This window comes from Salvelinus fontinalis, chromosome 35, assembly GCF_029448725.1.
Source record: "Salvelinus fontinalis isolate EN_2023a chromosome 35, ASM2944872v1, whole genome shotgun sequence".
Lineage (NCBI taxonomy): Eukaryota > Metazoa > Chordata > Actinopteri > Salmoniformes > Salmonidae > Salvelinus > Salvelinus fontinalis.
This window is the reverse complement of record NC_074699.1, coordinates 22534212-22561469: the sequence shown is the minus strand read 5'-3', so window position 1 is coordinate 22561469 and position 27258 is coordinate 22534212. Positions and strand designations below refer to the sequence as shown.

The 27258-nt window shown below is 41.2% G+C and overlaps 2 protein-coding genes across 2 annotated transcripts; both read right to left on the bottom strand.

Annotated features, from left to right (window-relative positions):
- Positions 1–9166: 9166 nt before the first annotated feature.
- LOC129834568 (bombesin-like) lies at positions 9167–10897 on the bottom strand. Its single transcript, XM_055899676.1, has 3 exons — positions 10134–10897; positions 9709–9899; positions 9167–9505 (listed from the first exon to the last, which is right to left on the bottom strand). Exons 1-3 carry the CDS (start codon positions 10294–10296, stop codon positions 9449–9451), a joined length of 411 nt encoding a protein of 136 aa, XP_055755651.1. The 5' UTR covers positions 10297–10897; the 3' UTR covers positions 9167–9448.
- A 6299-nt stretch (positions 10898–17196) lies between these two features.
- On the bottom strand, positions 17197–26989 carry LOC129834567 (signal peptidase complex catalytic subunit SEC11A). The gene is made up of 6 exons (XM_055899675.1): positions 26805–26989; positions 26111–26220; positions 25130–25279; positions 24720–24839; positions 17851–17908; positions 17197–17621 (listed from the first exon to the last, which is right to left on the bottom strand). The coding sequence occupies exons 1-6, from the start codon at positions 26853–26855 to the stop codon at positions 17571–17573; spliced, it is 540 nt and encodes a 179-aa protein (XP_055755650.1). The 5' UTR covers positions 26856–26989; the 3' UTR covers positions 17197–17570.
- Positions 26990–27258: the final 269 nt, after the last annotated feature.

Here is a 27258-nt window from a genome sequence, read left to right as displayed (position 1 = left end):
ACTGTATTTATTCTTATTCCATCCCTTTACTTAGATTTGTGTGTATTCGGTAGTTGTTGTAGAATTGTTAGATTACTTGTTCGATATTTCTGCACTGTCGGAACTAGAAGCACAAGCATTTCGCAACACTCACAATAACATCTGCTAACCATGTGTATGTGACCAGTAACATTAGATTTGATGATATTCTACTTAGTATGCTCATTAACTCAATTCCTGTATCCCCTTCTTCCTCATACTGGATCTGTCTCTCTTCCTTTTCATACTGCCCACACTATATCAGCACATGCACCACTGTCTGTTTCCTGGCAAAAATCACACCTTCCTGTTGGATGCTGTCTTATGCAATCAGCTGTGTCCATCTTGAAGCAGGTGGGGACAGTAGATTGGGATAAAGGAGAGATTGAATGTATCCGAAACACTCCAGCCAGCTGGTCTACTCATGCCCTGAGTGCACGGCTAGGGATGCCGTCTGGGCCGGCAGCCTTGCGAGGGTTAACTCGCTTAAACGTTTTACTCATATGGCCACGGAGAACGAGAGCCCACAGTACTTGGGAGCGGGCCACGTCAGTGACATAGCTGCCACGATCCCTTTTTCCTTTCTGTTTGTTTTGTCTTGATTGTTTTCACCTGTTGCTCATTTTGGTTCATTATTTGGTCTATTTAAACTTCTAGTGCGCGCCTGCTGTTGTGCGGGCTTATCCTTACTGTCAGTGGTGCAGTTGTTTTTTTCCGCCTGCGTATTGTGTTGTATGTTCTTTCCCTGTTTTGGAGACATACGTGTTCTATGGTCATTGCCTGTTTGTTTGACTAGACCACACGCAATAAACGCATTTCTTTGGAAGTTTGCTCTCTGCGCCTGACTCTACACCCACCACTCATAGAAATACGTGACAGGGTTATCCTCAAAGCGGGCGAAGAAGGTGTTTAGCTTGTCTGGGAGCAAGACGTTGGTGTGGCTGGTTTTCCCTTTGTAATCCGTGATTGTCTATAGACCATGCCACATACGTCTCGTGTCTGAGCCGTTGAATTGCGACTCGTTTTGCCTGTTTGATTGCCTTACGGAGGGAATAACTACCCACCACCCAAAGCTCATGTTCCCAGCATGCCTGTAGCATCCCTTTCGCAGGATGAGACACCCCATGCCCCTGTAGTTTGAGTCAATCGTTAATTGCCAGCTGCTGTCTCCTAATCTGCAATGGCATCTCCCTCATCTCCACCTGACACTGGGTGGACGCCCCACTACATATTCTGAGTCCTAGTGCCTGTATGACATATTTTCAGTGAGGTAGGGGCTGCCGAACCATAAGCTCAAAGTCAATTACAGATGGAATCAATGCAACATACATGGTCCTCAGTGAGGAATACACAGACCCCCATTCCATCCCTGTCAGACAGTGCATCACATTTAGCACCTTCTTACACTTTCCCACCACTCTCTCAATGTGTTCTGCCCAGGTCAGTCTAGTGTCACAGTACACCCCAAGGAACCTGAAGGCCCCCACACTCTCCAGTTCTCTCCCGTACAACCTAAAGGCGTACCTCATCTCCCACTTTCCTCCTGGTAAAGAACACTGTCTGAGTTTTCTCTACAGAGAACCTGAATCCCCACATTAATGCCCACCGCTCTACCTCATCAATTTCTTCCTGTACTTTCCTGACTATGTATGGTACATATCTTCCCCTCTTCCATAAGGCCCCATCATCTGCAAATAAAAACCTCCCAATATCCAGCAGACAGTAAACTGTTGAATACTGTAACATTATGAATTGATACAATGTATAACTTGTTTTGTTAAAATAGATTATAGATTAGTTTCAGTTAACTCCAACATGCCTAGTAGCTTTTAATTATCAAAAATATATAAATCAAACACAAAATATGAGACACACATGCACACACACACTGTACATAGTACACACATACAAGGCCTATACTAATAGCTACCATAAATGAGGGTTTAAAAACTGATAGGCAGTGAGTAAGCCGTAAAAGATTAGAAAAACTCAGACAGCAAAATTATCATTCATACCAGAAGGTGGCAATATACCCCCTCAGTTGTTAGCTTTGACTTGCATCAATTTCTGTACAATATGAGACAAAATATTGATGCACACACACACAACTCCTGTCAGAGGATTGTGTGTTTCTCAAAGCACACAGATCCCAATGTGTTCCCAATGTCTTTCTCAGATCCACTGGGGTTTATGTGTTGATTATTTTCAAACGGTTAAACCCACATACCGGTATGGTCTCGTGAGTTTGCATTATAAAACTGATGAATTACCTCTACCTGACAGCCAACATCAAGGGTTTGAAATTAGACAGAATGAATACCTTAGGGTCTACATTATCTCTGAGGTTGTGGGATATAGCCCTTGCCTAAAGCCTTTCCTTTATTGAGCTATTAAATGCCACCTATATCCATTTATCAGTCAGCCATAGGTAATATAAACTGGGAGCCAAATGCATTTTTGCATCATGATAACAAGTCTCTGGCTAACTTTCACCAAGAGTTTCATTTGTATTCAGAGCAAATGTATTTTTTTGATCCGTTTAGGGCGGGAAATCATGACCTAACTAACAAGACAAACTGTTACTATTTCATTCAAATTGTCCAGGCATATGCTATAATCTTTGTTTTACAAACATACATTTGAACCAGGAACAATTGTTGTTATATTGAAATCAGTCTACTCATCATACTGATGTCACAAACAGAAGCGTAATGATTCATTCTCTCTCACCATCAGCATTGCAATGGCTTGACCTGTTCCTTCAGTATAATTTTATTGTGGGGGTAATTTAAACCATTCAGAAGAGGGTTAACACACACACTAACAAGCGTAGGTTGTTTGTGGTGCTGGGAGTTACTGCCCCAAAATACATTTAAATCACTTCATATCTCCCTGTAAATTTAGAATAACAAAACATCTGCCAACCCAACGTTGCAAAATGATGATTTCCTCAAAACAACTCCAAAAGCCAATTAAATTGGCTTCATACATGATATCTATATGAATGTGATATCTGTGTCACTATCAAGTGATATAAGGACATACTTTACTTTATTAATAAAGAAGCTGTCTACCCAATCAACATTAGTGCGTTCATGAGAGCAAATGACTGCTTCCTCGGCTGTCTGTCTGCCTGTTGCCCTCCTCATCATTAACCTGGTTAATATCCTATCAGCCTCCAGCTAGACATGTCATTAGATGTGTATGTGACTGTCAGAGGAGACAGATCACTGTGTATCTTCTACCACGCAAGGAAGGCAAAACTGGGATTTGTGTATTGGAGTGAGTGGGAAGCAAGGAAAGGCCATTGAGATGATAAATTCAATCTCTCTTCCCCAAGGAGAGGAGCATGTGTCAGTGGAGATCTAGTGTTGGGGGCCGGCGGGCTGGACTAGCACGTCATACTCTAACTGGGGATGCCGCCTACTACTTACTCAATGACCAACACTGAAAACATTACAGTCGTGCACTTCTTAGGACTCAGACACACCAATAGCGTTTGCTGGCCGAGAGTACTTAACACCTCGGAACGTAATTTGTGAACGCAGTGCGCACCGATTTTACCTGTGGAACAGCTTGAAAAATGTTGGCAGTCAGACGTCTACAGTGGGTGGTCAAAACACAGCGCGCGGGACGATCGGCAGACAAACCCTAGATCCACATTCGGTGCGATGTGTGCGAGCTATTAGTCACGGAAAGACAATTACATTTCAATTCAATCAACTGTTCATTACGAAATACAATTAAGACTATGATATGATGTGCTACACTGTAGCCTATACATGGGTGGGTGTTACCTCATCTGACCATTCAAAATGTTGATTGTTTGTTTATTTATTTACTTTTATCTACAAATTACATCATGATGACCCTTTGAGATTTAGCATATCATTCTGAAGAGACAGCCTAATTAAATGTAAAAGCATTTCCCCAGAGGTGTCATGCATGTACATAGGCTAGTTGAGGGGTTGATTATAGCCAAATTCAATATGGCAGAATGAATTCTGTGTAGGAGAATGTGTTCCTCCTACTCCATACTGAGTGTATCTGGGAGCTATGCAAGGCTAGTAATAATAATGATAATAACACTATGCAACACATGTTACCATGCATAATATGGCAATATTAATGTGTAACCTACATGTATAGAATATATTATGTATACTTGTGTGTCATATATTTAAGCAATAAGGCCTGAGGAGGTGTGGTATATGGCCAGTATACTATGGCTAAGGGCTGTTCTTATGCACGTCACAACGAGGAGTGCCTGGATACAGCCCTTAGCCATGGTATATTGGCCATATACCACAAACCCCGTGGTGCCTTATTGCTATTATAAACGGACTACCAAAGTAATTAGAGCATTAAAAATAAATGTTTTGTCATACCCGCAGTATACAGTATACGGTCTGATATACCACTGGTGTCAGCCAATCAGCATTCAGGGCTCAAACCACCCAGTTTATAAACAGTAATTACAACGGGGAAACTTTAATCGGAAAACATTTGAAGAGGAACAATCATAAATCAACCACATGAGACAACAATGTGAGAAGAGGTGTTAGTGTATTAGAACTACACAGCTGTAAGTAATCAAGACCCAGAGTGACAAATACATCCATGCTGTGTGAAGAGAACACAAGGACAATACCTAATATACTTAATTAAAAAACATCCTAATCTAATCAATCATCTAACCTCTATTATACAGAGACCTCTTTTGACTGGATTGTAGGAATGCTTTTCAGACATTGGGTGCTGAGGATATGGCATTTATTTGTGACATAGGAGGTCACCTAACATAATGATTTTTAAAAAATGAAGAGTTCAAACATCAGACAGTACAGACCAGGGTAGGGGTCCATTCCATTTCAATTCCAGTCAATTCAGGAAATACGCTGAAATTCCCATTTGAATGCTTTTCAATTCGAAAAATATAGAATTGAAATTTGGTTTACTTTCTGAATTGACTGGAATGTAAATGGAATTGACCCCAACCCTGGTACGGAGCAGTGGAGAGATAACTGACGAATACAGAGGCAAAACAATAGAACATCAGACATCAGACATGAGGGAGGAGTCAGACAGGTGAGGACACAAAGACATCAGAGAGAATGCCATTGGGTTATTTAAAAGGAATCCTAAACAGGTGTTCTCAGCTGTGTTTTTGAGCGTGAACAGAAAGTTTGAAGTGGGTCTGAACTGAAGTGGCAGATGTGTGGTGGGAGTGAGCAGACCCTGGGGTGCAGACCTTACTGAATGATCAAGCACCCATAGTGTGAGATGGGGAAATGTGGCTATTGGCTACCATTTGTTCCTAACATCTACATGTATTAGATGTTGTGTGCGGTAAATGTCCATAAAACTACTTAAACCTCACACTGTCAGTTTACATGAACCTAGATAAAGCCCCCACTTGTCACAAACCGGCTCGAAGTCCGTAACAAAAAGGGAGACAATGTGGAAATAAGGAATAGCAAACATATTTATTAACTGAAGTAACGTAAATACATATAACAATGGTGTGTTTAGTCAGTAATCAGTAGTGTAAGTGAGTGGTTGTGTGCATAAATGTGATAATGAGGGGTGTTGAAAGGTGCCAAAGCAAACAAACAAAATGGCCATAACCAAAATCTAACAGTGTGTCTGCATGGAGAGAGTCTCCTCAATGAATGGGGAGGTGTATTTATCCCGGGACACACCCGGGCCCAGATGTGTCCCATGTTGCTGACGACCCTCCCAGCTCCTAACATCCTAATAAGGAAAACAAGAGCAAAGAGAAAAAAAACGGCAGACAGAGTGGGAGGGTCATCACACAGTGTTCTGCCATGGCCAGCGAAGAGCCCGGATCTCAATCCCATTGAGCACGTCTGGGACCTGTTGGATCGGAGGGTGAGGGCTAGGGCCATTCTCCACAGAAATGTCCGGGAACTTCCAGGTACTTAATGCAGGTACTAGCCCTCACCCTCCGATCCAACAGGTACTTATTTTTTATTTTTTTTTTACAATTTTTTTAATTTAAATTTTTTTTTTTATCCCATTTTCTCCCCAATTTTCGTGGTATCCAATCGCTAGTAATTACTACCTTGTCTCATCGCTACAACTCCCGTACGGGCTCGGGAGAGACGAAGGTCGAAAGCCATGCGTCCTCCGAAGCACAACCCAACCAGCCGTACTGCTTCTTAACACAGCGCGCCTCCAACCCGGAAGCCAGCCGCACCAATGTGTCGGAGGAAACACCGTGTACCTGGCCCCCTTGGTTGGCGCGCACTGCGCCCGGCCCGCCACAGGAGTCGCTGGAGCGCGATGAGACAAGGATATCCCTACCGGCCAAACCCTCCCTACCCCGGACGACGCTATGCCAATTGTGCGTCGCCCCACGGACCTCCCGGTCACGGCCGGCTGCGACAGAGCCTGGGCGTGAACCCAGAGACTCTGGTGGCGCAGTTAGCACTGCGATGCAGTGCCCTAGACCACTGCGCCACCCGGGAGGCCCCCAGATACTGACTGTTACTTTTGATTTTGATCCCCCCTTTGTTCAGGGACACATTGTTCAATTTCTGTTAGTCATGTCCGTGGAACTTGTTCAGTTTATGTCTCAGTTGTTGAATCTTGTTATGTTCATACAAATATTTACACATGTTAAGTTTGCTGAAATTAAACGCAGTTGACAGTGAGAGGATGTCTCTTTTTTTGCTGAGTTTACATTGAGTCAGCCTTCATATGCACAGTGTAAGCCCTGTTTGTTTGTGAATGATGTATCTGTTACGAAAGTTGAATGTATTACATGTCAACGGGCCACACTCTAGTAAATGTTTCATTATAGACGTATAGAGTTCCAGTCAAGTAAGCTACACAGAACAAATAGCAGTTTGGAAAAATGTGATACCCTGCCTACAGGAACTGTCATGACTGGCAGAACGTATTGGTAAATGTCATTGAAATACAGTTGGCTAATGTTATTGGTTCAGTTTATAATACAATGGATTGTCTCAGGGCAATAAAGGTGAAATATATTACATTGCCATTATTGATTGAGAAGGCCAGAGATCATCCCTTCATGCAAAAAAAGCCAGATAATAAAAAATGAGTTGGATAATAAGAGATTGAATACTTAGAGACTGGACGATACTGAGAGAAATGGTGAATGTGAGTACCATATTGATTTTTTTTCAGTTTGAAGACAAGATTTAAACATTAAATCATGAATATACATTATTTATGTAAGGCGCCCACATGTAGTGTTTATGTAAGTAAGTGTTGCTTGCTTCAACTTGATTTTTAGTACACACTTGTTACATTTGCTCGCATAAAAAGCAAGTTATTTTCTCTCACTCACGCTGTGAGTACAATCTGTTGATTTCTCAGTCCTGCTATAGCCTGAGGAAAAGTGAAGCTTCTCTTCTCTGGCTGACTAAAGTAATCTGGTATAGGCCCCTATGGAATATCAGTCAATATCAGTGTTAAAGGGGGCAGAAACTGACAGAATTAATATCTATCCACTTGTACTGTTTTGTGCATTTTTAATAAACCCTGTTTCCACAACATAATGGGATTTCAATTGTCAAGGAGAATCAAAACGTTTATTTATTAGTCAGAGCATTATGGTAATAATGTTATTTATTCTATTCTCAAGTACAGGATCTTTGTATTAAAAAATAAAAAGTTATTTATCAGTCAGATAAATTTGGAGTTTTCTCTCTGTTTCTTCAATTAAAGCTTCAGGAGACAAACACATGAGAATGTAGTCAATTAGTAGACTAGTCTTCCAGTCAACAAGTAGTAATGAGACAATTTTAAGTGAAGAATGGGTCTTGTTCATATCTCTCTGTGTTATTAAATCACTTTATTGGTCTTCTGAAGTGGCTGTTGATATCATGCCTGGAATTTCACATTGTGGAATGATTATTACGATGGTATGCTGCGTTCCCCTTAGTTGTTGGTCTATGTGTGTAGGCTATGAGTGGACGAGGCAAACTTTTTCTCAGTAAAACTAAAGGATTCCGTTCTTACAATTCCCTGGACTTTTTTTTATTTCACCTTTATTTAACAAGGTAGGCTAGTTGAGAACAAGTTCTCATTTTCAACTGCGACCTGGCCAAGATAAAGCAAAGAAGTTCAACACATACAACAACACAGAGTTACACATGGAATAAACAAACATACAGTCAATAAAACAGTAGACAAAGTCTATATATAGTGTGTGCAAATGAGGTAGGATAAGGGAGGAAAGGCAATAAATAGGCCATGGTGGCGAAGTAATTATAATATAGCAATTAAACACTGGAATGGTAGATGTGCAGAAGATGAATGTGCAAGTAGAGATTCTGGGATGCAAAGGAGCAAGATAAATAAATAAATAAATAAATACAGTATGGGGATGAGGTGAGGATGGGCTATTTACAGATGGGCTATGTACAGGTGCAGGGATCTGTGAGCTGCTCTGATAGCTGGTGCTTAAAGCTAGTGAGGGAGATATGAGTCTCCAGCTTCAGTGATTTTTGTAGTTCGTTCCAGTCATTGGCAGCAGAGAACTGGAAGAAAAGGCGGCCAAAGGAAGAATTGGCTTTGGGGGTGACCAGTGAGATATACCTGCTGGAGCGCGTGCTACGGGTGGGTGCTGCTATGGTGACCAGTGAGCTGAGATAAGGCGGGGCTTTACCTAGCAGAGACTTGTAGATGACCTGGAGCCAGTGGGTTTGGCGACGTGTATGAAGCGAGGGCCAGCCAACGAGAGCGTACAGGTCGCAGTGGTGGGTAGTATATGGGGCTTTGGTGACAAAATGGATGGCACTGTGATAGACTGCATCCAATTTGTTGAGTAGAGTGTTGGAGGCTATTTTGTAAATGACATCGCCGAAGTCGAGGATCGGTAGGATGGTCAGTTTTACGAGGGTATGTTTGGCAGCATGAGCGAAGGTAGATTTAATTTTGGATTGGAGATGCTTAATGTGAGTCTGGAAGGAGAGTTTACAGTCTAACCAGACATCTAGGTATTTGTAGTTGTCCACATACTCTAAGTCAGAACCGTCCAGTATACAGGACATACACTCTGCAACCCTGATAAATTGTTTATACCTTAAGTATGAAAACCTTAACTTTTCCTTTTTAGAACCTTTTAATAATTGAATGTACGGTAAATGTCAAAGAATTTGAAAATAATTGGTTTTATTGAATATAAATAATTTAATATCAACAATACAATGCAGCACATCCTCAAAAACGATAAATACACATGTACATTTGATTCACCCTTCATTTCAGATCCAGTGACATTGCAAATAGCATTTTGGTCAACTGTAAACTGAACAGACATGTTACAATCACGTTAAAGCATATGAGATTTGATTCCATGTTGACCAAAACCTTTATAGACATAGACTGGATGACTTCATCTTGGTTATAAGGAACATTATGATAGACCTCTGCATCACTTTCTGTTGTTTTCAATGTAGCTCTCTAATATCTTCATCAACAATCCAGTCTCCTATGGGATATTAAGAGAATGCCATTAAATAATGCAGTAGACATGTATTTTCTACTGCACAGTTAAATCTTGTCAGACCGGTTGAGGCTCACCTGGTTAAGATAATGCCATTAAACAATGCAATTTTGACACAGGATAGTCTCATTATAAATTGTACAGATAAATCTATGTTCATATACAGGTTGGTGTTGTTGATAGCTCACCTGGTTTTTCGAGCGGTTCTCTGTGTCATCTCTGAGTTGGGCTTGCAACGCGACCCTCAGCACATCTTGGAAGAGATTACTCATCCCGTTCTGCTCCGGACTCAAGGCGACCTCGAACGCATCCACAGACTGCCCATCGGGAGACTGGAGCAGAGGGCTATCCATGACACTCTTCTTGCCCATAAAATGACCTTGGAGGTAAGAGAAAGTTATATTTTGGTCATTTGATTCTCAAGTGAAATGAAATATTTCCTAACATGTTGAAAGTCTATGTTTTGAAAGAGTAAATATAGCTTTCTTTGATAAGAGCTAGACTTAATCCATTGTTGTAATTAGGAATAAAAAATATATAATTGCCAGATTTTATTTTCACAATTGTATGCTGTGTTGTAGATGAGATTGAGAATAGCCTTCGGAAGCCTTACCTGTCGCCCAAAGATTCCCTCTTTGATTAACTTTAATTTTCGCAACTTTATTTCCAAGTTCGGTTAAATCAAAACTCACTGAAGTGGTTACAGAAATGTAAGAAAAAAGCACAAGGTAGGTAAAAAAACCAAGTTGGCAAACGTTCAAAAAAAATCCGGACATCTCTACGGAAGAAATAGGCTATAGAACTCTCCTCCTGGACGCAAAATTTCCAAATGGCAATAGAAGCGCAGTTATTCGTGACAGACTTTCAAACCCAATCCGATGCTGCATTTATACCATGCTGATCTGGGTGGGCTCTCTTGCGTGACACCGACACGAAGTCAGGGGAATTTTATGCAGAGCAATTCACAAGAATGGTTGTTGACCAAACCCAAGCTGTCAATCAATCTCACAGTTTAAATCGGTCACAACGTAATGATTCGTGCGTAATCTTTAAATCTATAAATGATATTTGCTGCGTAAATTACGAGCGATTAGCTCGAACAATAGGTGAGTTTAATATAGCCTATCAGTGTCAACAGCTACAGGAAACATGTCGATGTCAACATGTCAATGATTTCAAAATGAATTAGTCCATAATAAACTCAATTAAGGGCACTGCAGGGGGAATATTCCAATATTCTTAGTTTAGAGAACTAATCTATAGATGAATAGGCCTATTTTGGAGAACTCTGCAATGCAACTATTGAAGTGGTTGATCATATTACAGAAGGCCTTATCAGTCCTATAATACAGGACTAGTAAAGGCACAACTTTTTTGAGATTTTTTTTTCTCTAAAAAAACAAAATTTTATTCATATTTTTTTAATTATTCAGATGTTTCTGGGGGTGATGCAGCAGCTCTACTAATATATATGTATTATCAACAGAGAAGTCAATATTAGCCCCTTGAGATAAATGTATATTTTAGGAGAAATGATTGGAGGTGTAAATTAGGTCCATTATCAGCTCTGCCCTCAACAGATCCCTTCAGCTTTCCTTACACCATGGATGCATGGCAGGAAATTCAGGCCAACACATTGGATGCATCACAAATGGAACCCTATACATCGTGCACTACTTTTGACCAGAGCACTGTGGGCTATGTAGGGAATAGGGTGCCATTTGGGATGCAAACATTATTTCCTGCCAAGACACCCCCAAGGCCTTAGTTCCACATGAGTAGCCTGACATTTGGCTGTCAGTTGTGGCACACAGGCAGTCGTGGTCACTGGACCGGGGTCTCAGTCCCGCGGACCTCAGCCTCCGGTCTTAGGACAGGAGGGCTTGGACCCCAAATGGCACCCTATTCCCTATGTAGTGCACCACCTTTTGACCAGGGCCCGTAGTGCTCTGATCAAAAGTAGTGCACTATGGAATCGGGTGCCCTTTGAGATGCAGAAGAGGACTTGCTGATTCTCACCCTAGAATTAAAGCTGTTGAGACAGTGTCCTTTTTGACACTTCAGGGTGCTAACTGGGAAGTTAAGTAAGAGAACTAGGCCTACTACTTGGTATTGTCCCCTGTCTAACCTTTGACATCCAAGACTCCAGTCACACTGTTCCTTCATTTAGCCTGGGTGCCGTGGGTTTGTGTGACAGAAATTAGGATATTATGAATGGACTATCAAGACAACCAAGTGCATTGATGAAGGAGTTTGATGCAAGAGAGACAAAGTACGTTCAGACATTTGGGGCGGTTTCTCAGGGCACAGGGCATTAAGCCTAGTTCTGGAATAAAAGCATGGTCAATGTAAAATCTCCATGAAATCAAATCAAATTGTATTTGTCACATGCGCCGAATACAACAGGTGTAAACTTAACCGTGAAAATGTTTACTTCCGAGCCATTTTCAATAACACAAAGGAAATAAAATGGCTTACAAGTTGCTTCATTGTCCAGGTCTTAACTTAATCTGTGACCGGGAAACTGTCTCTTAATAAATTAAATTACTTGACAAGGACAATACTTGAAAGGTTGATTGAGGTCTATGGTCGAGCTGGACTCGACCTGCATGGAAACCATGAATTTGAAGGGCTCACTGATTAGAGGTTATTTCATCTTAAAGTGCCTGAAGGATGTGTGAAGTACCTACAGACTGAGTCAATGCAGGTAATTCCCTAGAGACCTGGAAAGTGTTGGTCTCCCCCAAACATACCTGATTAACCCTTTGATGGGGATTAGACTATGTTGGAGGGATTTCCAGTATTCTATATAAAGACGTATAGGATTCACCATTAGATAAATTAGAAATGGTATAAGCAAACCAGGGCCACATCTAGACTGCATGTCCTTTTAAGATTGTCTGAATGTGAAGTAAAACAAATTGCGGTAACTGCTGTGCTTTAAAATCCCAGGCTACCACCATCAAACCTTCTATCACTCTACAACAGCAACATCCTCCAGAAATGCAAGGTGATTTTAAGACTGACCACCCACGGTTAATTAGAATTTTAACTCATACCATCAGGGAAACTGTAAAGGGTCCATCAAATGAAGACTGTGAGCAAAATCTGCCTTAATATCTGTTAATAAATCATGTATAAAATATGGTTGTATTTATTGTATTATTGTGTAACAATTTTAACGGTGTGGGAGGAATACTGTTTGGCCGCGTCTCAAGAATATTTGGATGCTGTACAGTGTTTATTGAATAAGGCCCTTTGTCAGGTTGCGTCCCAAAGCTTTAAAACGTTTGATTTGAAGAGGCAAATATTTATCCTTCATAACATCTTCATAGTAACTTTGTTAATTCTTTGTTCTTCCTCCCCACCATGAGAGCATATACAGTGTCTTCAGAAAGAATTCACACCCTTTGACCATACTTTGTTGTGTTACAGCCTGAATTTAAAATGGACAAAATTGAGATTTTGCATCACTGGCCTGCACACAATACCCCATAATGTCAAAGTGGAATTATGTTTTTAGACATTCTTACAAATTCACCAAAAATGTAATTCTGAAATGCCTTGAGTCAATAATAATTACATTATTTTGTTATGTACGTATGGTATGGCAAGCCTAAATAAATTCAGGAGTAAAACTTTGCTTAACAAGTCACATAATAAGTTGCATGAACTCACTCTGTGCGTAATAATAGTGTTTAACATGATTTTTTAAATGACTACCTCATATCTGTACCCTCATATATAATTATCTGTCGAGCAGTGAATCCCCTCAGTCGAGCAGTGAATTTCAAACACAGATTCAACCACAAAGACAAGGGAGGTTTTCCAATGCCTTGCAAAGAAGGGCACTTATTAGTAGATGGGTAAAAATAACAAAAGCAGACATTGAATATCCCTTTGAGCATGGTGAAGTTATTAATTGCAATTTGGATGGTGTATCAATACACCCAGTCACTACAAAGATACAGGCTTATTTCTTAACTCAGTTGCTGGAGAGGGAGGAAACCACTCAGCGATTTCACCATAAGGCCAATGGTGACTTTAAAACAGTTACAGAGTTTAATGGCTGTGAAAGGAGAAAACTGAGGATGAATCAACAACATTGTAGTTACTCCACAATACTAACCTAAATGACAGAGTGAAAATAATGCAGTCTGCACAGAATTAAATAAAATATCCCAAAACATTCATCCTAAAATAAAACAGCAAAATATGTGGCAAATAATTTAATTGTATGTCCTGAATACAAAGCGTTATGTTTCAAGGGCAAATCCAACACAACACATCACTGAGCACCACTCTTCATATTTTCAAGCATGCTGGTGGCTGCATCATGTTATGGGTATGCTTATCATCGGCAAGGACTGGGGAGTTTGTTTATGATAAAAAATAAATGGAATAGAGCTAAGCACAGCCAACATCCTAGAGGAAAACCTGGTTCACTCTGCTTTCCAACAGATACCGGGAGACAAATTCACCTTACAGCGGGACAATAACGTAAAACACAAGACCATTGAATTAAAGTTGCTTACCAAGATGCCATTGAATGTTCCTGAGTGACCTAGTTACAGTTTTTACTTAAATCGGCTTGAAAAACTATGGCAAGACTTGAAAATGTCTGTCTAGCCATGATCATCAACCAACTAGACAGAGCTTGAAGAATTTAAATAAAGAATAAAGTGCAAATATTGTACAATCCAAGTGTGCAAAGCTCTTAGAGACTTTCCCAGAAAGAGTCACAGCTGTAATCGCTGCCAAAGGTGACTAACATATATGGACTCAGGGGTGTGAACACTTATGTAAATTAAACATTTCTGTATTTTATTTTCAATAAATGTGCAAACATTTTTAAAAACATGTTTTATCTTTGTCATTATGGGCTATTGTGTGTTCAGGCTGTAACACAACAAAATGTGGAAGAAGTCAAGGGGTATAAAAACTTTCGGAAGGTACTGTATGTCAAAAGGGCAAACATCGGTTCAGAATATTATTTAAAAAAAAACTAAAATGTATATATATATATATATATATACAGTACCAGTCAAAAGTTTGGACACACCTACGCATTCAAGGGTTTTTCTAAATTTGAACTATTTTCTACATTTTAGAATAATAGTGAAGACATCAAAACTATGAAATAACACATATGGAAACATGTAGTAACCAAAAAAGTGTTAAACAAATCAAAATATATTTTATATTTGAGGTTCTCAAAGTAGCCACCCTTTGTCTTGATAACAGCTTTACACACTCTTGGCATTCTCTCAACCAGCTTCATGAGGTAGTCACCTGGAATGCATTTCAATTAACAGGTGTGCCTTGTTAAAAGTTAAATTGTGGAATTTCTTTCCTTCTTAATGTGTTTGAGCCAATCAGTTGTGTTGTGACAAGGTAGGGGTGGTACACAGAAGATAGCCCTATTTGGTAAAATACCAAGTCCATATTATGGAAAGAACAGCTCAAATAAGCAAAGAGAAATAACAGCCCATCATTACTTTAAGACATGAAAGTCAGTCAATCTAGAACATTTCAACAACACTTTCTTCAAGTGCAGTCACAAAAACCATCAAGCGCTATGATGAAACTGGCTCTCATGAGGATCGCCACAGGAAAGGAAGACCCAGAGTTACCTCTGCTGCAGAGGATAAGTTCATTAGAGTTACCAGCCTCAGAAATTGCAGCCCAAATAAATGCTTCAGAGTTCAAGTAACAGACACATCTCAACACCAGCTGTTCAGAGGAGACTGTGTGAATCAGGCCTTCATGGTCGAATTGCTGCAAAGAAATCACTACTAAAGGACACCAATGAGAAGAAGAGACTTGCTTGGGCCAAGAAACACCAGCAGACCGGTGGAAATCTGCCCTTTGGTCTGATGAGTTCAAATCTGAGATTTTTGGTTCTAACCGCCGTGTCTTTGTGAGATGCAGAGTAGGTGACTGGATGATCTCCGCATGTTTTGTTCCCACCGTGAAGCATGGAGGAGGAGGTGTGATGGTGCTTTGCTGGTGACACTGTCAGTGATTTATTTAGAAGTCAAGGCACACTTAACCAGCATGGCCACCACAGCATTCTGCAGTGATACGCCATCCCATCTGGTTTACGCTTAGTGGGACTATCATTTGTTTATCAACAGGACAATGACCCAACACACATCCAGACTGTGTAAGGGATATTTGACCAAGAAGGAGAGTGATGGAGTGCTGCATCAGAAGACTTGGCCTCCACAATTTACAACCTCAACCCAAGAAAATAAAATCTCTTGAATGAGTAGGTGTGTCCAAACTTTTGACTGCACATATATAGTGAACCAAAATATAAACGCAACGTGCAACAATTTCAAAGATGATAAAGTTACAGTTCATATAAAGAAATCAGTCAATTGAAATAAACTCATTAGGCCCTAATCTATGGATTTCACAACTGGGAATACAAATCCACATCTGTTGGTCACAGATACCTTAAAGGTAGGGGCGGGGACCAGAAAACCAATATCTGGTGTGATCACCGTTTGCCTCATGCAGCGTGACACATCTCCTTCACATAGAGCTGATCAGGCTGTTGATTGTGGCCTGTGGAATGTTGTCCCACTCCTATTCAATGGCTGTGCAAAGTTACTGGATATTGGCGGGAATTGGAACACACCGTCGTACATGTCGATCCAGATCATCCTAAACATGCTCAATGGGTGACATGTCTGGTGAGTACGCAGGCCATAGAGGAACTGGGACATTTTCAGCTTCCAGGAGTTGTGTACAGATCCTTGCTACATGGGGCCATGCATGATCATGCTGAAACATGAGGTCATGGTGGCGGATTAATTGCACGACAATGGGCCTCAGGATCTCGTCACAGTATCTCTGTGCATTCAAATTGTCATCTATAAAATGCAATTGTTTTTGTCTGTAGCTTATGCCTGCCCATAACCCCATCGCCACAATGGAGCACTCTGTTCACAACGTTGACATCAGCTAACTGCTCGCCCACACAACACCATTCACTTGGTCTGTGGTTGTGAGGCCGGTTGGATGTACTGCAAGATTTTCTTAAACAACGTTGGAGGCGACTTATGGTAGAGAAATTAACATTCAATTATCTGGCAACAGCTCTGGTGTACATTCCTGCAGTCAGCATGCCAATTGCACACTCCCTGACATCTGGCATTGTGTGGTGACAAAACCGCACATTTTAGATATATGTTTATTGTCCCCAGCACAAGGTGCACCTATGAAATGACCATGCTGTTTAAATAGCTTCTTGATTTGCCACACACATCAGGTGGATGGATTAATTTGGCAAAGGAGAAATGCTCACGTAAACAAATGTGCACAAAAATATTGAAAGAAACAAGCTTTTTGTGCATATTAAACATTTCTGGGATCTTTTATTTTAGCTCATGAAACATTGGACCAACACTTCACATGTTGCATTTGTATTTTTGTTCAGTGTATATAAAAACATGTGCTTACCATTAATGAGATATGTGGTTGTCCCACCTAGCCATCTTAAGATGAATGCACTAACTGTAATTCGCTCTGGATAGGTGTCTGCTAAATGACTAAAAAGTAAATGTCATATTTAGCCTGCATGTAAAATAATGGCATTTTGAAAATGCACAAATGTTTTAGTGAAGTTATGCTTGAATATAAGAAAAAACACTAGATGCATACCAGAATGCAGGATAGAGGGTAACAGATGTCATATTTAATGTCAAACATATCACTTGTCATTCAATATTTCAAGCAAAGCAAAACCTAATTAAAAGTGAAAACAAAATACACAATTAACAATCTAAAATGTTGGATTCATGTTCTGAAAAAAATAAAAGAAATACAGCTCTTTATTCTACTTAACTTATATCTCATTTCCCCTCACAAAAATAATGAATGCTTGTTTTTGTATAATGTAAACACTATCCACAATTCAAAACATATGGTACAGAAAAAGCAACTTAATTTGACATAATCAACATAATTCTGTCTTGAAAGGCATGGTGGGGTGGGGATTTCCAATTCTTCCTCCGTGGCAGATAGTTAGGTAGTCACTTCCTCACTCCCGATGGACCAGGACAAACAGACCCAGCAGGAAGAGAACAGCGTACTGGGAAGGGGAAGAACAAAATATTAGTATCCCTGTTCCGAGGATCTGAAACCAACAGCTTTCCGTCTGCCAGTTGCTCGCTCTTCCACTGTTTAGTGTCTGGCTGCTGGTCAGGCTCTCTAACCTTTAGAGTACCCGCATTACGCTCCTAATGAGGCTGAATTTAGTAAACAATTCATAAAACCTTAGGTGATATTCCTTCTAGTGATGACGATGTAAAATATCTTACCTTGAATTTGGGATAGTCGTTCATCAGAATGGTAACGATTCCAATGTATGGTACAAACCTGGAGACAAAATTGACATTCAACATCAGATGACATGTTCATGACAATGTCATGACGCTGTTATGACGTACAATTCAAGTAAATTATTACCTAACATTACATCTTCAATAGTTAAAAACAGTGGTGGAAAAAGTACTCAATTGTCGTACTTGAGTAAAAGTAAAGATACCGTAGAAAATGAAAGTAAAAGTCACCCAGTAAAATACTACTTGAGTAAGTCTAAAAGTATTTGGTTTTAAATATATTTAAGTATCAAACGTAAATGGAATTGCTAAAATGTACACTGCTCAAAAAAATAAAGGGAACACTTAAACAACACAATGTAACTCCAAGTCAATCACACTTCTGTGAAATCAAACTGTCCACTTAGGAAGCAACACTGATTGACAATACATTTCACATGCTGTTGTGCAAATGGAATAGACAAAAGGTGGAAATTATAGGCAATTAGCAAGACACCCCCCAAAACAGGAGTGATTCTGCAGGTGGTGACCACAGACCACTTCTCAGTTCCTATGCTTCCTTGCTGATGTTTTGGTCACTTTTGAATGCTGGCGGTGCTCTCACTCTAGTGGTAGCATGAGACGGAGTCTACAACCCACACAAGTGGCTCAGGTAGTGCAGTTCATCCAGGATGGCACATCAATGCGAACTGTGGCAAAAAGGTTTGCTGTGTCTGTCAGCGTAGTGTCCAGAGCATGCAGGCGCTACCAGGAGACAGGCCAGTACATTAGGAGACGTGGAGGGGGCCGTAGGAGGGCAACAACCCAGCAGCAGGACCGCTACCTCCGCCTTTGTGCAAGGAGGTGCACTGCCAGCACCCTGCAAAATGACCTCCAGCAGGCCACAAATGTGCATGTGTCTGCTCAAACGGTCAGAAACAGACTCCATGAGGGTGGTATGAGGGCCCGACGTCCACAGGTGGGGGTTGTGCTTACAGCTCAACACCGTGCAGGACGTTTGGCATTTGCCAGAGAACACCAAGATTGGCAAATTCGCCACTGGCGCCCTGTGCTCTTCACAGATGAAAGCAGGTTCACACTGAGCACATGAGCAATGTGACAGACGTGACAGAGTCTGGAGACGCCGTGGAGAACGTTCTGCTGCCTGCAACATCCTCCAGCATGACCGGTTTGGCGATGGGTCAGTCATGGTGTGGGGTGGCATTTCTTTGTGGGGCCGCACAGCCCTCCATGTGCTCGCCAGAGGTAGCCTGACTGCCATTAGGTACCGAGATGAGATCCTCAGACCCCTTGTGAGACCATATGCTGACACATGCACATTTGTGGCCTGCTGGAGGTCATTTTGCAGGGCGCTGGCAGTGCACCTCCTTGCACAAAGGCGGAGGTAGCGGTCCTGCTGCTGGGTTGTTGCCCTCCTACGGCCTCCTCCACGTCTCCTAATGTACTGGCCTGTCTCCTGGTAGCGCCTGCATGCTCTGGACACTACGCTGACAGACACAGCAAACCTTTTTGCCTCAGTTCGCATTAATGTGCCATCATGGATGAACTGCACTACCTGAGCCACTTGTGTGGGTTGTAGACTCCGTCTCATGCTACCACTAGAGTGAGAGCACCGCCAGCATTCAAAAGTGACCAAAACATCAACAAGGAAGCATAGGAACTGAGAAGTGGTCTGTGGTCACCACCTGCAGAATCACTCCTGTTTTGGGGGGTGTCTTGCTAATTGCCTATAATTTCCACCTTTTGTCTATTCCATTTGCACAACAGCATGTGAAATGTATTGTCAATCAGTGTTGCTTCCTAAGTGGACAGTTTGATTTCACAGAAGTGTGATTGACTTGGAGTTACATTGTGTTGTTTAAGTGTTCCCTTTATTTTTTTGAGCAGTGTACTTAAGTATCAAAAGTTAAAGCATAAATCCTTTCCAATTCCTTATATTAAGCCAATCAGACAGCAACATTTCCGATATACGGATAGCCAGGGGCACACTCCAACACTCAGACATAATTTACAAATGAAGCATTCTGAGATGTCCATACCCAACTACAACATTTACCGTCAAGATAGAACTGCCAAAGGGGGAGGAGTTGCAATATACTGCAGAGATAGCTTGCAAAGTTCTGTCATACTTTTCAGGTCTATGCCCAAACAGTTCGAGCTTCTAATTAAAAAAATGAATCTCTCCAGAAATAAGTCTCTTGCTGTCGCCGCCTGTTATAGACCCCCCTCAGCTCCCAGCTGTGCCCTGGACACCATATGTGAATGGATTGCCCCTCATCTATCTTCAGAGTTCGTTCAGTTAGGTGACCTAAACTGGGATATGCTTAATACCCCGGCAGTCCTACAATCTAAACTTGATGCCCTCAATCTCACTCAAATTATCAAGGAACCCACCAGGTACAACCCTAAATCTGTAAACGTGGGCACCGTCATAGATATTATCCTGACCAACTTGCCCTCCAAATACACCTCTGCTGTTTTCAATCAGGATCTCAGCGATCACTGCCTCATTGCCTGCATCCGCTATGGGTCCGCGGTCAAACGACCACTTCTCATCACCTTCCTAATCGACCTGGCCTGGGTATCCTGGAAGGATATTGACCTCATCCCGTCAGTCGAGGATGCCTCGTCGTTCTTAAAAAGTAATTTCCTCACCATCTTAAATAAGCATTCCCCTTTCATTTTTTTTTTAGAACTAAGAACAGATATAGCCCTTGGTTCACTCCAGGCCTGACTGCCCTTGACCAGCACAAAAACATCCTGTGGCGGACTGCAATAGCATCGAATAGTACCCGCGATATGCAACTTTTCAGGTAAGTCAGGAACCAATACACGCAGTCAGTCAGGAAAGCAAAGGCTAGCATTTTCAAACAGAAATTTGCATCCTGTAGCTCTAACTCTAAAAAGTTTTGGGACACTAAAGTCCATGGAGAACAAGAGCACCTCCTCCCAGCTGCCCACTGCTCTGAGGCTAGGTAACACAGTCACCACCGATAAATACACGATAATCGAAAATTTCAATAAGAATTTCTCTACGGCTGGCCATGCTTTCCCAGCCCCGGCTAACCGCTCCGTCCCAGATGTTCTGAAGGAGCTGCAAAACCTGGACCCATACAAATCAGCTGGGCTAGACTATCTGCTACTATTGTTGCAACCCCTATTACCAGTCTGTTCAACCTCTCTTTTGCATCGTCCGAGATCCCTAAAGATTGGGAAGCTGCCGTGGTCATCCTCCTCTTCAAAGGGGGTGACACTCTAGACCCAAACTGTTATAGACCTATATCCATCCTGCCCTGCCTCTCTAAAGTCTTCGAAAGCCAAGTTAATAAACAGATCACTGACCATTTCGAATCCCACTGTACCTTCTCCGCTGTGCAATCCGGTTTCCTAGCTAGTCACGGGTACACCTCAGCCACGCTCAAGGTACTAAACGATATCATAACCGCCATCGATAAAAGACAGTATTGTGCAGCCGTCTTCATCAACCTGGCCAAGGCTTTCGACTCTGTCAATCACCGTATTCTTATCGTCAGACTCAATAGCCTTGGTTTCTCAAATGACTGCCTCGCCTGGTTCACCAACTACTTCGCAGACAGAGTTCAGTGTGTCAAATCGGGGGGCCTGTTGTCCGGACCTCTGGCAGTCTCTATGGGGGTACCACAGGGTTCAATTCTCGGGCCGACTCTTTTCTCTGTATATATCAATGATGTCGCTCTTGCTGCGGGTGATTCCCTGATCCACCTCTACGCAGACGACACCATTCTGTATACATCTGGCCCTTCGTTGGACACTGTGCTAACTAACCTCCAAACAAGCTTCAATGCCATACAACTCTCCTTCCGTGGCCTCCAACTGCTTTTAAAACGCCAGTAACACCAAATGCATGCTTTTCAACCGTTTGCTGCCTGCACCCGTCCGCCCGACTAGCATCACTACCCTGGACGGTTATGACCTAGAATATGTGGACAACTACAAATACCTAGGTGTCTGGCTAGACTGTAAACTCTCCTTCCAGACTCATATTAAATATCTCCAATCCAAAATCAAATCTAGAATCGGCGTTCTATTTCGCAAACAATGCCTCCTTCACTCACGCCGCCAAACTTACCCTAGTAAAACTGACTATCCTACCGATCCTCGACTTCAGCGATGTCATCTACAAAATAGCTTCCAATACTCTACTCAGCAAACTGGATGCAGTCTATCACAGTGCCATCCATTTTGTTACCAAAGCGCCTTATACCACCCACCACTGCGGCCTGTATGCTGTAGTCGGCTGGCCCTCGCTACATATTCGTCGCCATACCCACTGGCTCCAGGTCACCTAGAAGTCTATGCTAGGTAAAGCTCTGCCTTATCTCAGCTCACTGGTCACGATAACAACACCCACCCGTAGCACTCGCTCCAGCAGGTATATCTCACTGGTCATCCCCAAAGCCAACACCTCCTTTGGCCGCCTTTCCTTCCAGTTCTCTGCTGCCAGTGACTGGAACGAATTGCAAAAAAATCAATGAAGCTGGAGACTTATATTTCGCTCACCAACTATCTGAGCAGCTAACCGATCGCTGCACATACTCCATCTGTAAATAGCACACCCAATCTACCTACCTCATCCCCATATTGTTTTTATTTACTTTTTTGCACACCAGTATCTCTACTTGTACATCATCATCTGCTCATTTATCACTCCAGTGTTAATCTGCTAAATTGTAATTATTTCACTACTATGGCCTATTTATTGCCTACCTCCTCACACCATTTGCACACACTGTATATAGACTTTCTTTTTTCTATTGTGTTATTGACTGTACGCTTGTTTATTCCATGTATAACTGTGTTGTTGTTTGTGTCGCACTGCTTTGCTTTATCTTGGCCAGGTCGCAGTTGTAAATGCGAACTTGTTCTCAACTGGCCTACCTGGTTAAATAAAGGTGAAATAAAAAATCAAATAAAAATGTAGTGAAGTAAAGTTCACCAAAAACATAAATAGTAAAGCCAACTTTAAAGTATGTTCACACCTGGTTAAATACTTGAGAAGGGTTAAAGCAAAAAAAACAAACAACCCGTGACGGAAACCTGTCTGGCGCCAAGTTAACCTGCCCTTTCATGTCAGAAAGTCATGGCCATCATGCTTTCAGGGAAAGAGGATAATTGTGTACATGTATTAGACCTAAACTGCGAGTTTGACCAATTCCAGTCCCCTTCCTTAGAGGGTCCGGGGTCCATCCTGGGATAATTTGTAAGTAGAAGACTGAGAAGCTCAGTTCTGGTGACTTTGTAAAGGGACATTCTACTCCAAAATGAAAGTAAAATTACACTGAAACCATTTCAAATTAAATTACCACCTCCAGAAATTTGTCCAATAAAATATTGGTAAAATCATATTGGACCATGCATATAGCCTATGCATAGTCTATATCAGATATGCTATAAGCAATATCACCTGTAGCCCAACTGATGCAGCATAGTAACTATAAAATGTACATGGACAAACTCCATGCTTCAGCCTATCTGCATTTACCCATTGGACACAACATCCTGATTGTTATTAATAACTATACTTTTATTATAAATATACTGTATATCAATTAATTATTATTCACTCGAAAAATTTGATATTTTTGGTTTCTATTACAAACTGTCATTGTCCATTTAAGACACCGTTGCCCCTTTTAGAGCTGTTGCATATTGATTCAAAGTCTTTTCGGTCAGCCGGAGCATTTGGCTCCTTTCACCTAAAAGAGCTTCTCATTTGGCTCCCAAACGGCTCCTCACCGGTAGTGCTTAGAAATGTACATAAAACCATGAAAAATGGTCAACCCCTAATTTAAAGCCTAAAATGTTACCTACCATTATGTTAGATCGTGAAATTTGAGTTCAAATACATTTTTACCTGATCAAATTATTAGATGGCTTGCAAAAATAAAAAATAAAATAAAAAGACCAAAAAAAGCACTGAAAAAAATTGCGTAGTGCAGAATGAGGGTCTCTCCTCACAGTATGGTTCCTGCACTGAGGAATTACCATCTGCAGAGAATACTTTTTATAATTTATCTGCAGATAGTCGATGTCTGGAGATCAAAAAGCAGCAGTATACACACCAGGGAGTCAAATAAACTGGGGGGGAAAAAATGGCAAAAAAGAACCTAATCCTTTAAAAAAAGCAGTTTGTTCGCAAACTACCCATCACTACTTTGCGCAGAAGTGCCTAAACCATGCTCTGTTGTAACCAGAGCATTTCTAAAATGATGCCACTCGCATAATTGAAGGAGTAGAGAAATAAACGTGGTAGCAATGGAAAACTGGGATCCTCCTCTTAAAAAAAAGAAAAGGCCAAACCCACTTTTAAAATACATTTGCCAAAACTGCTCTCGCAACTTGAATGTGCCTCGAGTGTAGGGATGTGACAATTGGAAAAAATGTCTTAACTTTTAAACTGCCATTTTCATCTGAACATCCGGGTGTCAGCAACAGTATGTCAGTTCAGTACACACAGCGTAACAGAGAAAATAACATATTTGATAATACATTTATTTAGGAAAATATTACTTCATATTAGGTTATGTGATCTCCAAATCAGCCCCCCCCGCCCCACCTTTCCCCGAGATTCTTATTGCGGATCTACACGATCTCAAATCCGTCACTGTGATGGAGAACTTTAAACCATGCTTGAGCCCTTCCCCTACTACAGGCTAGATGAGCGCAGACTCAAGTTCAGTTTAATTTTGCACTAAATAATATCTCAAGAGAAATGGTATCATATAGATCCAGTGAAGTGAAGCATGAGACTGAAGTCATACAGCAGACTAAGCCTAGTATCACTCTGGTGGAATGAGATAAATGCTCACCCTCTGGCTCGTCCCACCACGTCTTTCTTCTCTAGCCAGTGCTGTCCCGGCTTGTACAGCCCTCTGTCATCTACAGAGTTGTTGTCACCTTTGGTCAGGAACTTGATTTCGCCATTTTCCCTGGAGATAAACAACATTTAGATTTAGTTTGGATGTCATACATCGATTTCCTGGCCCCAGAGCAGCTTATAAAGTTGCTCTGACAACAACATTTATTCAGTTACCCAGCATATATTAAAAAAACATATACGAGGTAAGAAATATTACAGAATATTTAGAGCCTAGTTTGAGTGTTATGTAGCAATACAAACTTTTTGGAGGAAGTAGGCCTTCTTAAACTTGTAACAAAGAGAACTATCCCGAGAGAGAACTAGCGCATTTCAATAACTACAGAAACATCATAGACCAACTTTTCATGAATCTTTAGTACTCTGTGTACTATGGGGATCTCTCTGCCCTCTATCCTGAAGACCACAATCTCTCCGACTCTGATGGGGTCCTCGACTCGGTTTGTCAGGAACAGAAGGTCTCCTCGATGGAAAGCAGGCTCCATACTTCCACTGAAACCAAGGACATGTTACAGTCAAGGATAGACAGGTTACTTAAAATTAGCAGATACGCTTCAGACGAACAGTAGGTATGTTGGTGCTACTGCCTGTTCACCCCGCTATCATCCAGAAGGCGAGGTCAGTACAGGTGCATCAAAGCAGGGACCGAGAGACTGAAAAACAGCTTCTATCTCAAGGCCATCAGACTGTTAAACAGCCACCACTAACATTGAGTGGCTGCTGCTAACATACTGACTCAACTCCAGCCACTTTAATAATGGAAAAATTGATGTAAAAAATGTATCACTAGCCACTTTAAACAATGCCACTTAATATAATGTTTACATACCCTACATTACTCATCTCATATGTATATACTGTACTCTATACCATCTACTGCACCTTGCCATCTTTATGTAATACATGTATCACTAGCCACTTTAAACAATGCCACTTTTATATGTTTACATACCCTATATTACTCATCTCATATGTATATACTGTACTCTATACCATCTACTGCATCTTGCCTATGCCGTTCCGTACCATCACTCATTCATATATTTGTATGTACATATTCTTTATCCCTTTACACTTGTGTGTATAAGGTAGTTGTTGTGAAATTGTTAGGTTACTCATTGGTTATTACTGCATTGTCAGAACTAGAAGCACAAGCATTTCGCTACACTCACATTAACATCTGCTAACCATGTGTATGTGACAAATAAAATTTGATTTGATACACTTTGGTTGTGAAAGTGGCAAATTTCCCCTTACTATGTAAAGCGCTTTGAGTGTATTGAAAAGCATCCTATCTACATACATCCAACACCAATGCTTTACCTGAGGACGACAACAATAGGGCTCTCGCTGCCTGTCACGACCATCAGTCCTTTCCAGATCATCAGGGCTGAGGACACTATCATACCAAAATTCAGCACCTGGTAGTATAGCTGAAAACAAAAAAGACAGGTTGTCAGGTTGAGACGAGGATAAGCTAGTGTTCGCTTATAACAACTATATCTACCAACAGCTGGTCCTGGGGACTAACAAGGTGTGCAGGCTTTTGTCCCAACCCAGTACTAATACATATGTTTCAGTTAATAAAGGGTTTGGTGATCAGCAGAATCTAGTAGAAACTAGTAACTTAGGTTGGAATAAAAGTCTGCACACTTTGTAGGTCCTCAGCACCAGGTTTGAAGAAGACTGAAGTAACACCATATTTAGGCAGAGAGGAAATTGTACTGGCTAAAGCTACATTGATTTTGCAAGGTTGCTAGCTAGTTATTTTGATAACCCAGTTTATCATGCATGTTCAATAGGCGATGTAACGTATTTAACTAGCTGGGTAATTGTCTTTGTACATGATTAAGACAACACGGAAAGCTGGGTGCTAGTTAGCATAGACGACTTGACATTTTAAGCAACGTGTTATTAACCAGCCGGCTAATGTTGCTATCATAACTAGATAGCTAGCTAACTAGCCTCGGAAGAATCCGTCACGTTCACACATCAAAAACAATATTACCGTACATACCTGGCGCTTATTCATCCGCCGCACATCATCAAGGAAATCTAAAGACAACATCGTCCCGGTATTGAGTTTATAAAATTACCTAAATTAAATAAAAACCAGTGATCGATACATAAAAAGCGAACATATGGATGAAAGTCCGAGAAACTTGCATCCAAATCTTCCGGGTACACTCAGCCGGAAGTTCCACCCACATTCAAAATATTTTGTCGAGGTGTCGCTTCTCGATACGGGGGCTGGCAGACAGAAGGTTTGGATATGCAAATTTTAAGAGCTTTCATTTACTTATGTCGTGAACACCCGATTCAATTGCAATCAGTCGATCTAATCGACAATTATCATTAGAAATCAAGCGAGATGAATCAGACAGTGGGGCGCCGCCTGCAATGAAAGTATGAAAACTCTAAAAGCATAAAAAACTATGAGGTCAGAAATATAACAAAACAAGATAGAACTT